Source organism: Eschrichtius robustus, chromosome 8 (genome assembly GCF_028021215.1).
Source record: "Eschrichtius robustus isolate mEscRob2 chromosome 8, mEscRob2.pri, whole genome shotgun sequence".
Lineage (NCBI taxonomy): Eukaryota > Metazoa > Chordata > Mammalia > Artiodactyla > Eschrichtiidae > Eschrichtius > Eschrichtius robustus.
The window spans coordinates 80,775,936-80,788,926 of NC_090831.1; the positions used below are offsets into that span (position 1 = coordinate 80,775,936).

Sequence of the window (12,991 nt, forward strand, 5' to 3'; positions counted from 1 at the left end):
AGCCTGGCTGCTGCAGGTTTTGGCTCCCGAAGGCCCGCTAGAGACTAAACTGAGGTTCTGTCCCCCATTTCAGCCCGCCCCCACCCCAGACTCTACCCAGGCTCCCCTGTCCCGGAGAAGAAGGTGCAAAGAGCTGACCCGCAAAAATTAGAAAACAATCAATATTTTATTTGGCAAAAAGTTAAATATTTCAACACAATTTGGTCAGTAGGCCTTGAGGTAACTATTGCAAAATATACAGTGTACGTTCAGCCTGATGGAAACCCCAGATTCATCAAGGATACAAATCTACGGTAGCCCAATGGCGGTTTCATAGTGTATAATTTATTATCAATAAAATTAACTCCATTACAATAAGCATTCATTTTCCCCCAATTAAAATTAAACGTAAACCATAGGTAGTAACCTTCTGCACATACGTATAGCTCCAAGTTTCCTCACTGTTTGGTGCAAAAACAATATTCAAACTTGTTTGATTACTTTTTCTTTAATATGTGGATTATATATACACAATGGACAAGATAGGTCTATAGAGCATGTAGAGACTAAAATGTCCGCATTTCAAAAACGGAGAAAACCATGAATCTATGCGTCCAGGAGAACCCTTTCTTTTCTTTTTTTAAAATTTTATTTCACTGGGAAATCCTTACAGCTAGTTTACAATCAAAGGTTAACAGCCTAGTTATACAGAAGACATATTCCACTACAGAGCTATACCCCTATGCAATGCTTTCTCCCCTCATAAACAACCTGAGTTCAAATCGAATTCTAGCTTTCACAATCACAACGGGTGCATCACCCATCACAGAAGTTTGAGTCACAAAACATAATTACCACAATAAAACACAGTGTTCAAGTATCTGGGCAGATCGCTCTGCCGCACAAAAAGCAAATTAAATTAACTACACAGACTAAACACTATACAGCCCGCCGTCAACACTTGTGCATTATAAAAAGGTAGGTTTTTTTTTGTTTGTTTGTTTGTTTTAAGTCAGGAACAGGTAGATTTTTTAAAAATATATACAAGCTAGCACATACAGCCATCAGCGCTAATGCCCCCCCCCCTTTTTTCTGTCTTACAGAAAATGGAAAGCTTACAATACCTCCTCCATCAAAGCGGCAGGCCAAGGAACCAGCCTGAGCAGGGTTTGCCAGGGGGAGATGAGGCCTGGAGTTTAGAGCCGCTTTCTGCGGGGTGGTGGAGGCCGGGGTGGGGTGGGGGTTAGGAGAAGGGGACGGGCAGTTCTCTCTCTCTAGCTCGCTCTCTTTTCAAATTAACTTGAGTCACATCACTCGTCTTTTGCTCGGTCCTTGTTGATTTTCTTCATTTTCATCCTGCGGTTCTGGAACCAGATCTTGACCTGCCTCTCGGTGAGGTTGAGCAGTCGTGCCACCTCGTACCTGCGGTCCCTGGTGAGGTACATATTGAACAGAAATTCTTTCTCCAGTTCCAGCGTTTGGTGTTTTGTATAGGGGCAGCGCTTCTTCCGCGTGGAGCGAGCGTGGAGCCAGTTGGCAGCCGGGTTACCTGCGTGGGAGCGAGAGAGAGGAGGGATTTAGGAGGAGAAGCAGCACACCCACCCCTCTCCGCTGGGGGCTAGGAAAACTCCTGGGGTCTTCAGCCAAAGTTCAGGACGCTGCTGAATTGGTTAGGGAAGGCAGGCGAGCCTCCAACACAATGGAACCCTGGCACAGACGCAGGGACGGTCACTTACAATTGCACGCCGTAAAACCTCGGCTCCCTCCTCCCCTCTGAGGCCCTCCTTTCTCTTCCTCTGTCCTCCGGTCCCCTCCTCTCCTTCCTCCCGCTCTCCGCACATTGTGTAAGAAGTGAAATTTGAAAACAGATCTCTTTCTTGCCACACAGGAGGAAACCACTCTGCCCTGTATTCCTTAGCAAGATTAATATTCTATTCTCCCTCTCACTATCTTCCCTTCCCACCTTTCCTTCTACTACTCTCCCCACTCCTTATTTTGACCTCCCTGGAAGGCCGTGGGAGCTGGGCAGGCCGGCATGGTGCCCCTAGGCACCCCAAGACCGTTGATCACTTCTCGGGTTTATTTGAATAATCTAGCATGGGGACCCTCGTGTCCCGGTCGCCTGCAGCCACATCTTGGGCAGGATTTACACCGCCATTGGCTGGAGCAAGAAGTGGAGGGAATCAGCAGTCTTCCCCAGCGTCCCGGGTCAGGCTGCCCCGGCTGGCTGCAGTTGCTGCCGCCGCTCCCGGACAATCTAGCCGCACAAAAGACTTTCTCTGCCGCGCTGCTTTCGAAGAAACTCCCAAAGTATCTCTGTCTTGGTCCCGGGCAGCCAAGGAAAGGGGCGGTGGGTCTTGGCTCGTACCGCAGCGCCTGCCCCGCCCCCTCTCTCGGCAGCAGCCGCCTCCCCTCCCCCGGAGCCCGGCGCGCCCGCTTGTCACTGGTTTCAGGACTTGGGGCCCCATCCGAGGCCTCCCAAACAGCAACTTCTGGCTCCCGGCCTTTGCTCAGGAGGCTCCCAGCGCGGGCGAAGGCTGGTTCCGGAGAAAGCTGGCGGGCCGGCAGATCCGGGTGGCCGGCGTGGAGGCGGTGGATGGTCTGGAGGGAGGAGACACTTACTGGGATCGATGGGGGGCTTGTCTCCGCCGCTCTCATTCTCAGGATTGTTTTCGGAGAAGGCGCCTTCGCTGGGCTGTTTTTCTCTATCAACTGGAGGAGAACCACAAGCATAGTCAGTCAGGGACAAAGTGTGAGTGTCAAGCGTGGGACAGTCACCCCTTCTGGCCGACAGCGGTTCAGGTTTAATGCCATAAGGCCGGCTGGAGGGCAAGCCCGCGAAGGAGAGCGCGCCGGGCGTGGGCTCCAGCCAGGAGCGCATGTACCTGCCGTCCGGCGCCGCCGCCGCCACGGGCGCCTGGGGGTGCACGTAGGGGTGGTGGTGATGGTGGTGATACACTGCCGCGGGCACCGCATTGGCGCCCGCCGCGTGCACCGGGTTCCACGAGGCGCCAAACACCGCCGCCTTGGACTGGAAGCTGCACGGGCTGAAATCGGGGTGCTCCGACAGCGCCGCGGCCTGCCGGGGGGGCTGGCCCAGGGCTCCCGGCGCGTAGCGGCCCGCGCCCAGCTCATCCGCGGCATCTGCGCCCAGCAGGAATGAGTCCACGTAGTAGTTGCCTAGGGCCCCGGTGGTGGCCATCGCCGTGCCCCGCGCCCGGCCGGCCCGGCCCGACCCGCGGAAATTATGAAACTGCAGATTTCATGTAACAACTTGGTGGCACCAGGGGGAAGTACAGTCACCTAATAAGTTGCCGGCGCCCGCGCCCCCATTGGCCGCGCGCGTCACGTGCCCGCCCGGCAGAACAATAACGCGTAAATCACTCCGCACGCTATTAATGGCCCAGTGTTTTGCAGTCGTAATTTTTATAGCAAAAGCCTTATGTTTTTATGCAAAGGGATCGCAGCGGTCCACGATCGGGTTTGTTTTAATTGTGGCCAACGAAGATTAAAAGATCAAATTTGGCCTTGCCGCTGTACTCCCTTCCCCTCCCACCGCCACCACCAGACATACACTTCTTAAGCGGACTATTTTACATCACAATCACGCCATCAGCAAGGCGCGAGTCCCGCGTGCAAGTGCGGCCGGCGGAGCCCCTCACATAAAATTAGACAATAATTGAAGCCATAAAAAGGCAGCCAAATCGCATTCTCGCTCTACTGTATTTAAATCTATATTTATGATATTTCATAAGGAGTTATTGTTTCAGAAGCCACACAGGCTGGTGGGAAGTTGGGAACGACCAACAGATCCGTTTGACTCGTCGTGGCTCCCAGCTGTAAAAATTTACGAGGACTTGGAAAGGTTAAATTAGACTGTTGTGTTTGGTTGGCGAGCTCCCTGTAAATAATCCTTGTGGTCCCAGGAGACGCGAGTTTACCCGGGGCCGGTCGAGAAAAGTCAAATTCAACGCAGTATCCGTCCCAAACTGAGCCACCACCGCCCCTGTCGGAGGGCGCTGGGCAGGGACGGGCCGCCGAGAGGGCGGCACCTATTGTGGGCCCCCGGAATCTGCCCGACTGGAGCGCAGGGCGCCCGGACAGCTACCAAATTCGCCACTGAGCCTCCAGCGAGGGCCTGATCGAGGAGCGGCCAGAAAGGGAGCGGCCAGCCGTCCCTGAGGCGATGGGCTTGCGGACCTGGTTGTGACGCGCTCTCGGCCCCAACCCCGCGCACACGCGAGCCCAGCGCGCCCTGCTCGTGGTCAGCCCGGAATCACTATCCCCCACCCCCGGCGGACGCAGCAGGCGGCCCAGCCCCAGTGCTCCAACCTCGAAGGCCCTAACGCTGAGCTCTGCAGGCCTCGTCGCATTCCCTGAATCTGAGCTGCGAAAAAACACGAGGCAGTTATCAATGAAAGGCGAGTCCGCTGGCGAAAAGGCAGACCCGCCTAAGAGATCCCGCGGCTCCAGTAGCTGGGAGGCCCGCACCGGAGCGGTTGGCCTCCGGGCCCCCGTATGAGTCCTTCAGGGCTCCTTCCTTCCTGGCTCCTATCCCGGGCCCGCCTCGGTTACCCACCCGACCCGAGGCTCGGCAGAGTTACAAGGCCCAAAGCGAAGGGCCGCCGCTCAAGTCCAGGGCTAGAAATTAAAACGGGGAGGGGCACAGGGCATTGACTTTTAATCCCATTCCTTAGTTTGGCCAAATTGAGGAAGGTATTTCTCACCCCTTAGAGTCTTTCAGAGGTAAATTAAAAGGCCTCGGCCTGGATGTTAATTGAAAAACAAAAACAAAAAGCTACTCCAAACCCGAACAGAAAGAGGCGACTCCTAAAAACGGGGTAATTAAATTCACGTGTGAACACTGTGCTTGCAAGAGTGTGTTTCTCATTAGCCCACTTCCCTGGAGGCGAGGGCGGGCGGGCGGCATCGGTCGCTTCCATCTTCTTTTTTGCCTTCATCCTCCCCAACTGTTCCAGTAATCCCCCAAACCCTGATACACCCCTATCCCAGGCGGCGACCCTCAAATGCCAGGCTCTCCCCGAGAATGAGGCTGCCAAGCCGAGCAGAGACCAACCGGGTGCTCCTTCCTCGGCCCGCGCCGGAAGAGGGAAGTGGCCGACACAATGAACTCCCACGTGGCCGGTCCTGGCCGCCTCGGCCCCCTCCTCCCTAATATTTTCCTTTCCCTGTAAATTCCTCCGCCTTATCCGCACCCTCACCGCAGCCCCGGGTGTCCCAAATATCGACCTCTTAGATTTTCATTAAGAAAAATTAACCCTGGAGGAAACCTTCACTCCTAATTATAATTGTCTGCCAACGGGCTGGATACCCCTGCTTGCCGTTTCCATTTTTTTTTGTAGCCAGGGAAGACACCAGTGATTATTAGTATTTTTTTAAATTAAAAGGCTGGGTTTCTTTAAATAGCCTTAGCGCCCCCAAATAGGACGCTTACTAAATAATTAGCAGGCATCGAGAATTAAGCAGTCTTTACTGATGCCTAGAAAGGAGGGAAATCACAAAACTAAATGTTATCCCTATTTAGCCCACAGGTTTGGGGAGAGAATATTCAGGCTTTTGTGTCTGCTTTTATTTTGGAAGTGAAAAGGATTGTGTGTGCATACAGAAACATTAAATGGGTGTGATTACAAACTGCCTCTTCTAAGCCTGAGAGTTCAAAAACCTTGGCCTCCAAAACAAATCCAATACTCAGGTCCTGCAAATGGCAGGGAGGAATTGAGGCGAATGCCCTATGCCGGCCTTTCAGAAAACAGGAGGGCAGGCTGAGCAGTGAAAATAGTTCCTGGGCTGCTGGAGCTGGGAAGCGAAGCGCTGCTCCGTGGGCTTTAGCCTGAAGGCCCGCACGTGTGTTGGGGGATATGGAGGGGTAGAAGTTGTTTTCAGTTCCCTGTAGCGAGAATGGTCCCTCTGGCTTCAAACCGTGGCCTACAACTTGGAACACGGACTCAAGTTTGTATTCCAACGGTTCTGGAATTTAGGATTCCTTTCCCCTATTATTTGAAACAGACTGGCACTGGAAGGGTTCCCTTCTCTAGCATCTGTCCCCACAAGGATGCCATATCTAACATACTCTGAACCTGACAGAAGTTACTGGCAAGCAAGCAGCCAATCTTTGCCCTAGCGGGGCTCCCTTATCTCGGTTAAAGCCGGAGCCTGGACTCGCAGGGCGGGAGAGCTGAGGAAGCTTCCCGGCAGAGTTCCCTGCGTGATGCTCCACCGAGCCTGGCTAGGCCTCAGCCCAGGTCTCAGCCTCAGCTCCCCAGTGAAGTTGGCGACAGGCCTCCTTGCCCTCGGAGTGGGCACACAGAAACGCCGTGAATGCCCCTAATCAGATCTCCTAGGCTGCCGTGGAGTAGAAACGCCAGGCCGCCGCCATCCGGTCGTGATCGTAACCGAGACCTTGTCTGCGCCGTGGCACACCAGGCCCAGATCCACAGCCCTCGACAGCCACGACCCTCGAGCCCTTGCTCTGCAGATTCCGACCTCTACTTGAACGCGCATAGAAAAATAAGACACCCTCCCTCCACCGCTCTCCCCAAGCAAGCCCTGGATCTCTCCCGGTTCCCTTCCAAAGGAATGTTGGGGAGGGGAGGAGGTGGAGATAGAAAACTGGACATAGACTGAAGGTGAAAGAAAAACAAAGAAAAGGAAAGAAAAAAAGGAAGGGGTAAAGAAGAAAGAGAAAAAAGAGGAAGGAAGGAGGGAAGGAAAGAAGGAAGAGTCAAAGGCAGCTCTTGGGAGTAGAGGGCGGTTTACAGAGAGAAGGGTAAGTGACAAAGCCAGGATCCCAGCTCCTGTCAGCCCTGTCCCTCATAATTTAGACTGAGTCTCCACTGGCAAAGGGATCTTTCCTGATCCCGTACCCTGGATTGGGGCTGGAGGTGTCCCAGCCTTGCAGGAGAATGGCAGAGTCCCTAGCCAGGCACAGGCCTGGAGCGGGGGAGGCCCAGGATGGAAGCGTGCGCCCCTGACCTTGAATGGCCCGAGGCCCAGAATTCCTACCACGCCCCTGGCGTCCTCGAAGGAGCAGCTAACCTGACCGTACCTGCTCCGGGCCAGGTGGGGGCGGGGGGGGGGGTGAGGCCAGCAGCCTGGCAGAGCGCTGAGAAGGAGGCAGCGTCGAGGCTCCTGCGCGGGATAAGCCGCGGTTGCCACCGCAGGCCTGGCACGACCAGGGCCCGGATGCCCCGCCCGGCCCGGCCCCGCGCGCACAGGTACCTGAGACGATTTCAACTGAAGTAATGAAGGCAGTGTCGTGCTGTCGAGAGAAAGGTGGATCCCAACAACAGGAAACTACCTAAATCACCGACCAGTTCTGGTGCTGCCCGCGCGGAGCTGCCTCGCCCGCCGCCGCCGCCGTTACTGCCGCCGCCGCCGCCAAAGGAGAACCCTGTGATCGCGCCCGGCCCCTCGCCAACCTGCGCCCGCCGCTGTCACTGTGTGTCCCAGGCTGCCGCTAAGGCATCACGGAGGGAGAAGCCACCGGCCCCGGTAAGGTAAACCTGGGAGAAGAAGGGAAGGAAGGTAAAGGAGAGAGAGGAAAATGGAAGGAGGGGAGAAAGCGAGAAGAGAGGAGGGAACGAGCAGTGTGCAGGCTGGTTTCCCAAATCTTGCAGCTCAGCGACCCGGCGCGGCGCCGAGCGGCGGCAGCCCTGGGCGATTCGAAAGCGCAAGGGACAGCAAGGAGTCCGGCTCCCTGTCTGGCCTCGGCCTCCCGCGCTCGCTCCCTGCCACTCGCTCTCCCCCTCTCTCCCTCCCCGCCAGCCAGCCAGCCAGCCGGGGCGCGCGCTCCTGCGCCCCCTCCCCCCTGCTGTCGCCCCCCCCCCACCTCCCGCGAGCAGGAAACGCGTGGCCCCGCCGAGGGTGACCAGGTCGGGGAGGCCTGCTGGGGGAGGGAGGACCCATGCAGCCCCGCCGCGGTCTACCTAACCGCTGCTGCGGACGCTAGTGACGCGCTGTGGGCCCAGCCTGCTCCCCGGAGTCCTAGGCAGGGGGTCATTTAGGACCCGCAGACCCACGAAATAACCAGCCTCTGCGAACCTCCCCGGGGACTCCCGAAAGAAATCCTGTTTGGCTTCCTCTGTCTATGCAGCTCCCCTCTCAACTGAAACCACTGGTCCAAGACAGCCACAATCCAGATATACTAGCAAGTCATAAAACTGAACAAAAGCCGACAAACCTTACGGCACCAGGGCTATAGGGCCCAGACAAATTACGACCGTCTAGGTAATATTTAAATAGATGCCTAAAGTAATTGCAGGGGGCGCGGGCTAGTCCTCCTGTTGTAAAAGTGGTGGACGGGATAAAGTGGAAGGTGAAGATAAGAAGTAAAAAAAAAAAAAAAGAGGTAAAATTAAAAAGCTTCATTCCACAGCTTTTATTCTTCTATAAGAACATAAACATCGTCTTTTCCACGCACAGCAGCATTACAATATTAATTTATTCTGATTTAAGATTAGAAGTAAATAGAGCTAGAACTAACATTTATAATAACGATAGAATGCATTTGCATAAAACAAGATTGGCAATTTTTCATAATAATAGACATTTATACAGATTTGTATTTTATAGTTTTTTCTTTTTCTGCACCTACAGGTTTGACCCTTTTATGCATGTTAACTTCACAGTATAAAGGAAACCCAACAGTGTCTCCCTTCTCTAGTCTATTCCGCTTGCCCCAGCCCTCCTTGGCTTCCGTGAATTTTAGAAAGAAAAAGAAAAGAAAAAAGGGAAAAACGAGGAAAAAAACCTCCACAAGGTAGGGAGAATTATGGTGTGCTTGTTGTGTGTTACCAGTGGTAACAATTATTTAATGACAAAAAAATCCACTAAATCTGCAGGTATAAACAAAACAACATATGATTATTTATCTACAGCCAGAAGGGCATGGAAATTCAGAGTAAGTGAAGTAATTTAGTCCCACAATGCGAGACCTTACACAAACTGGAAGAGAAGTTTCCTTCTCCTGGTCATTCTTTTCTTCTTTTAAAGCTGGGATATCTTACAGAGGAAGGAGAAATTAATCTTTCTGACTTTCTCAGTTTTGCCAATCAGCCAAAGTCAAGCCCTTTTGCCAACCTGCGTGTCCATGCCTGCAAGCCCTTCTCTTTGCCAAGGAAGAAAGGAAGAAAGAAAAAAGAAACCCAGGGGCCTGTATCCCCTGATTAAACACAGCCCAGCACTCCAGGCAGGCAAGCCCGGTGGCGGCTCCTTGCACCATTGACCTCAGGCCAGACACCTCAGCTGCCTACAATGCGACCTCCGCCTTCTGGCTAGGTTTGCCGGCCCTGCAGGAAACCAGCTCCACCGGGAGGACAGAGGCCATTTCAAGCAGTGGAACCCCGAGACAGCAAACCATCCCTGTCACCGCTTTACATTTAGGACAATATCTCTCTATATAGAATTTTAGCGCTATATGGCTTTTTCCCCCAGAAAACAACAAATAAACCAGCACCAAGCAAACAGAAAAAGAAACAAAAAGTCAGAACAAACCAGCCCTGCACAGATGTAACGGCCAGCGAAATGGTGAGTGTGGGAGGGAGGAATGGGGCTCCGGCACAGGTGCAAGTTCCTGGGCAGAGCCGAAGACAGAGGGAGTAGAACGGCTCTCTGGAAGCGAAAAGAACCGCATTGCCTGGAGCTTCATCAGGAAAAATTAAAGTTGGCTGTGAGCTCCCGGATCCGGTTTTCTCGGTTCATTTTCTTCAGTTTCATCCTGCGGTTCTGAAACCAGATTTTAACTTGTCTGTCCGTGAGGTGGACGCTGCGGCTGATCTCTAGGCGCCGCTCTCGAGTAAGGTACATGTTGAACAGAAACTCCTTTTCCAGCTCCAGCGTCTGGTGCTTGGTGTAGGGGCAGCGTTTCTTCCGGCCGCTCTTTGCAGTGAGCCAGTTGGCTGCGTTTTCGCCTTTGGAGTTGCCTGGCATTTAAGAGAATAAAGAGGGGAAGGTTAAATCGAGGCCATGCGGGCTGCACGCAGGGGTGAATTCAGATCGTGCCTACCGTAAGAGGGATGCCCTGAGTCACACGGAGAGAGTTATGCCCCCCTTTAGCATGCCCAGGGAGAGCAGTTCCTCCAAAAGTCATGTGCAAAATCGAGTGGGCCTCCAATCTACACCTACTCTCCCAATTTACATTTTCCTCCACTTTTTTCCAAACACCTGTTTTAACACAAAGCTGCCAGGCGCTTGCAGAAGGAACGGCCTGGGAGGGCAGGCTGTATATCTTGAACTTAACGCCTTTCTTTGCTTCTCGCCCCAAGGCAGACAAGCATTTCCTGCAGCCCCCAGGCTGGGGGCGCAGAGTGGTTACTTGGAAGGGGGGCAGGCAACGTGGCTGTGTCTCACTCCAGTTCCCTGGTTGCCCAAGGCCTGATGAGGAGAGGAAGAAGGACATAGATGGGACATGGGGAAGGCACGAAAAACTGATTGGGGTCAAGGGCCCTGCCTCGCGTCTCTCCAGGAGCCAGGGACGTGCAATCTGGGCGATTTCGAGTTCCAGGGGAAGCGAAATGGCCCCTTTCTGACTCTCAGATCAGGGCCCAGGCATCCGGGCTGCATATGCCTTTTCTTCTCCCCGCAACGAGGATTCCCGTCCCTCCAGCAACTTTGAAAAAAGCAAGGGGGATCGTAAACTCGAACTTCGCCGGTTAATGGGCTTATTTATTGGTGCTGGCGGCTGCTTATTTTGGATGCCTTACAAACATCCGCGCTATCTGCGGGCGAGACACTTTCCCTCCCTCCCCCTCCCCCCCGCGTGGGCCGCGCCTGGCAGGCTGGGCCCAGACCACCGCTTAGGGTGCTCCGGGGCTCGGAGAAGGGCACGCACAAGAGGGGAGCTGCTTGCCGGTGTCCTCGCCCCCAGTCGGAGGACGTCTTGGTGTGGGGCGCTAAGCCTGACATGAATTTTTACTGCGTCCCCACGCCCAAATATTAAAAAGCAAGTTCACAAGGTCAGCCTGCCTGCAGTTCGGGCCAAGGCCGGCCGGCTGCCGTGCGGACTCCTGGCTCTCTGCTCCTTCGCTTCTCTGGGTCTGCCTGTCTGCCGGCCCGCCTGACTGCGGCCCTTCAGCGCGCCCTGCTTACCCAGGGAGTCCTTCTCGGGCGAGGCTTTGCTGCTCTCGGAGGGGGCGGGGGAGAGCTCCTCCGCAGCCGAAGACGACGCGTGCGCCTCCTCGTCGCCCTGCGAGCCCCCGCCGCCGCCACCGCAAGCCAGCGTGGGGGGCGGCGGCGAATCGAGGGCTCGCTCCTTCCGGGCTGCATCCGCAGAACCGGAGGCGAGCGCGGGTGGCGGGTCGAAGCCGCGCCCCGGGGGCTGAGCAGGGAACGGGCCGGCGCCGAGCTGCTGCGCGCCGCCGCCGCTGCCGTAGCCCTTGGCGGTGCCATAGGCCTGAGAGAGGCGGAAGTAGCCAGGCACTGGCACCCCGCTGGAGGTGCCCAGGGCGCAGCCGTCAGGCGGCGGGCCCCGCGGGAAGGGGCCCAGCTCGGCAGCGGCGGACGAGCCTTTGGGGCATTTGTCAGCCGAGTCGTAGAGGCAGTAGGAGCTCTCCTCTTTGATGTTCTGCGCGAAAGAGCACGAGGTGGCCTGCGGCGGGGGCTGGGGTGGTTGCGGCTGGGGCGGCGGCTGCTGCTGGGGCTGCGGCGGCGGCGGCCCTTCGGGCGGCTCCAGCCGGCATGACCGGGGCGCTTCCAGCCACAGATCTATAGGCGCGGGCACGTAGCCGTGAGCCCCGGAACCCAGGCCCCCGCTGCCACCACCGCCGCCCGGCGACGCCGCCTCATTGCGCTTGCCTCCCAGAGCCGGGAAGAGCCCGCAGCTCTGCAGCCCGTAGGGCAGGTCGGCGGCCGACGGCAGGTAGACCCCGCCGTGGGCATAGTAGCCGCCGCCGCCGCCGCCGCCCCCCGCGCCGCTGCCACCACCGCCAGCCTCGCCTCTGCCGGAGCTGATGAGCGAGTCGACCAAAAAAGAGTTCGCGGCGGGGCTCTCCGAGCATGACATTGTTGTGGGATAATTTGGCGAAGGAAGCAGATAGCCCTTTCTGGCTGACATTTCTTGTGCAAAACATGCTGAATACGATTAGCAATCCCCCCGCACCGCGGCGAGAGCCCGCAGCCAATCCTGAGCCAGAGTTTCCGCGCGACCACTCCCAGTTTGGTTTCGTAGGCGCGGGGCCGCTCTCCGAGGGCGCCCTCCGAGCCCGCGATTGATATAAATATGTAATCTGTATTGATGGGCCGCGAGACGCACACCCAATACGTCAGCCCAAAGGCCAGGAGCTGCGGGGGCCGCCCCAACGTGGCTGGTAGGGGCCCTGGCCCCTGGGCTCGCTCCCCCCATGCCCAGGCGCGCGCCCTCCTTTGGGGCCTGTTTGAAGGGCCCCTGGGCCCCGCGCAGTTAACAAGTGGGGTGTTTATGGTGCGCACCCCGGCCCGCCTTGGGTGCTCCCCATTTTAATTTCGGAATCAGCCACCAGACCTCGGTGCACTCTAGACACTAAGGGGGGGCCGTCAGGGCCTCAAGCTCTTCCCATTCAGCCCTGGACCTGGAGCTGTCTCCCCAAGGTGGTGGACCTATTCCTAAGGTCACCAGGATCCTCAGAGTGTCCGAAATCCAGAGCAGACTGGAAGCCGGCAGTTGCCACTTCTTTCTTGCATCCCTCACAGAACTCTTCCCAAAATGCAACGCCCTGGCCTCTCAACTCCGTATGCGCTCCGCTCCTCCTCCGCCAGTGGGTTGATCCAGTTAGGATGTTTACCTATGGCGTGCTCACCTGGCTTGCCTTCTCTGCAGCTCCTGTCGGTGAACCTTGGTGGGCTGCCACGAGTGGGGGGTCAAGGCGACTGACAACTTTGGCTGAGAGACTTCCCCACCCTTACTCCAAGGCCAGAGGGAGGTCCAGCCACCCCGCAGCCACATCACCCTGGCAGCCTCCAAGCTCATACGCCTTTGGGGGAAGTGAAAGAAATATTGATCTTCAGGGTTTTTGGCTTA

At 56.0% G+C, this 12,991-nt stretch overlaps 2 protein-coding genes across 2 annotated transcripts; both read right to left on the reverse strand.

The window, feature by feature from the left end:
- Positions 1-147: 147 nt before the first annotated feature.
- HOXA9 (homeobox A9) lies at positions 148-6,806 on the reverse strand. Its single transcript, XM_068549203.1, has 2 exons — positions 2,602-6,806; positions 148-1,528 (listed from the first exon to the last, which is right to left on the reverse strand). Exons 1-2 carry the CDS (start codon positions 3,179-3,181, stop codon positions 1,290-1,292), a joined length of 819 nt encoding a protein of 272 aa, XP_068405304.1. The 5' UTR covers positions 3,182-6,806; the 3' UTR covers positions 148-1,289.
- A 2,839-nt stretch (positions 6,807-9,645) lies between these two features.
- On the reverse strand, positions 9,646-12,107 carry HOXA10 (homeobox A10). Its single transcript, XM_068549200.1, has 2 exons — positions 11,086-12,107; positions 9,646-9,920 (listed from the first exon to the last, which is right to left on the reverse strand). The coding sequence occupies exons 1-2, from the start codon at positions 12,047-12,049 to the stop codon at positions 9,646-9,648; spliced, it is 1,239 nt and encodes a 412-aa protein (XP_068405301.1). The 5' UTR covers positions 12,050-12,107.
- Positions 12,108-12,991: the final 884 nt, after the last annotated feature.

What these genes read in the sequence shown, in the direction of transcription:
- HOXA9 (XM_068549203.1), bottom strand. Translation starts at nt 3,181, where the DNA reads ATGGCCACCACCGGGGCCCTAGGCAACTACTACGTGGACTCATTCCTG. An exon ending in CAAGCCCCCCATCGATCCCA is followed by an intron (nt 1,529 to 2,601) that starts GTAAGTGTCTCC and finishes GCTCCCACGCAG; the next exon opens with GTAACCCGGCTGCCAACTGG.
- HOXA10 (XM_068549200.1), bottom strand. Translation starts at nt 12,049, where the DNA reads ATGTCAGCCAGAAAGGGCTATCTGCTTCCTTCGCCAAATTATCCCACA. An exon ending in GCCCGAGAAGGACTCCCTGG is followed by an intron (nt 9,921 to 11,085) that starts GTAAGCAGGGCG and finishes CTTAAATGCCAG; the next exon opens with GCAACTCCAAAGGCGAAAAC.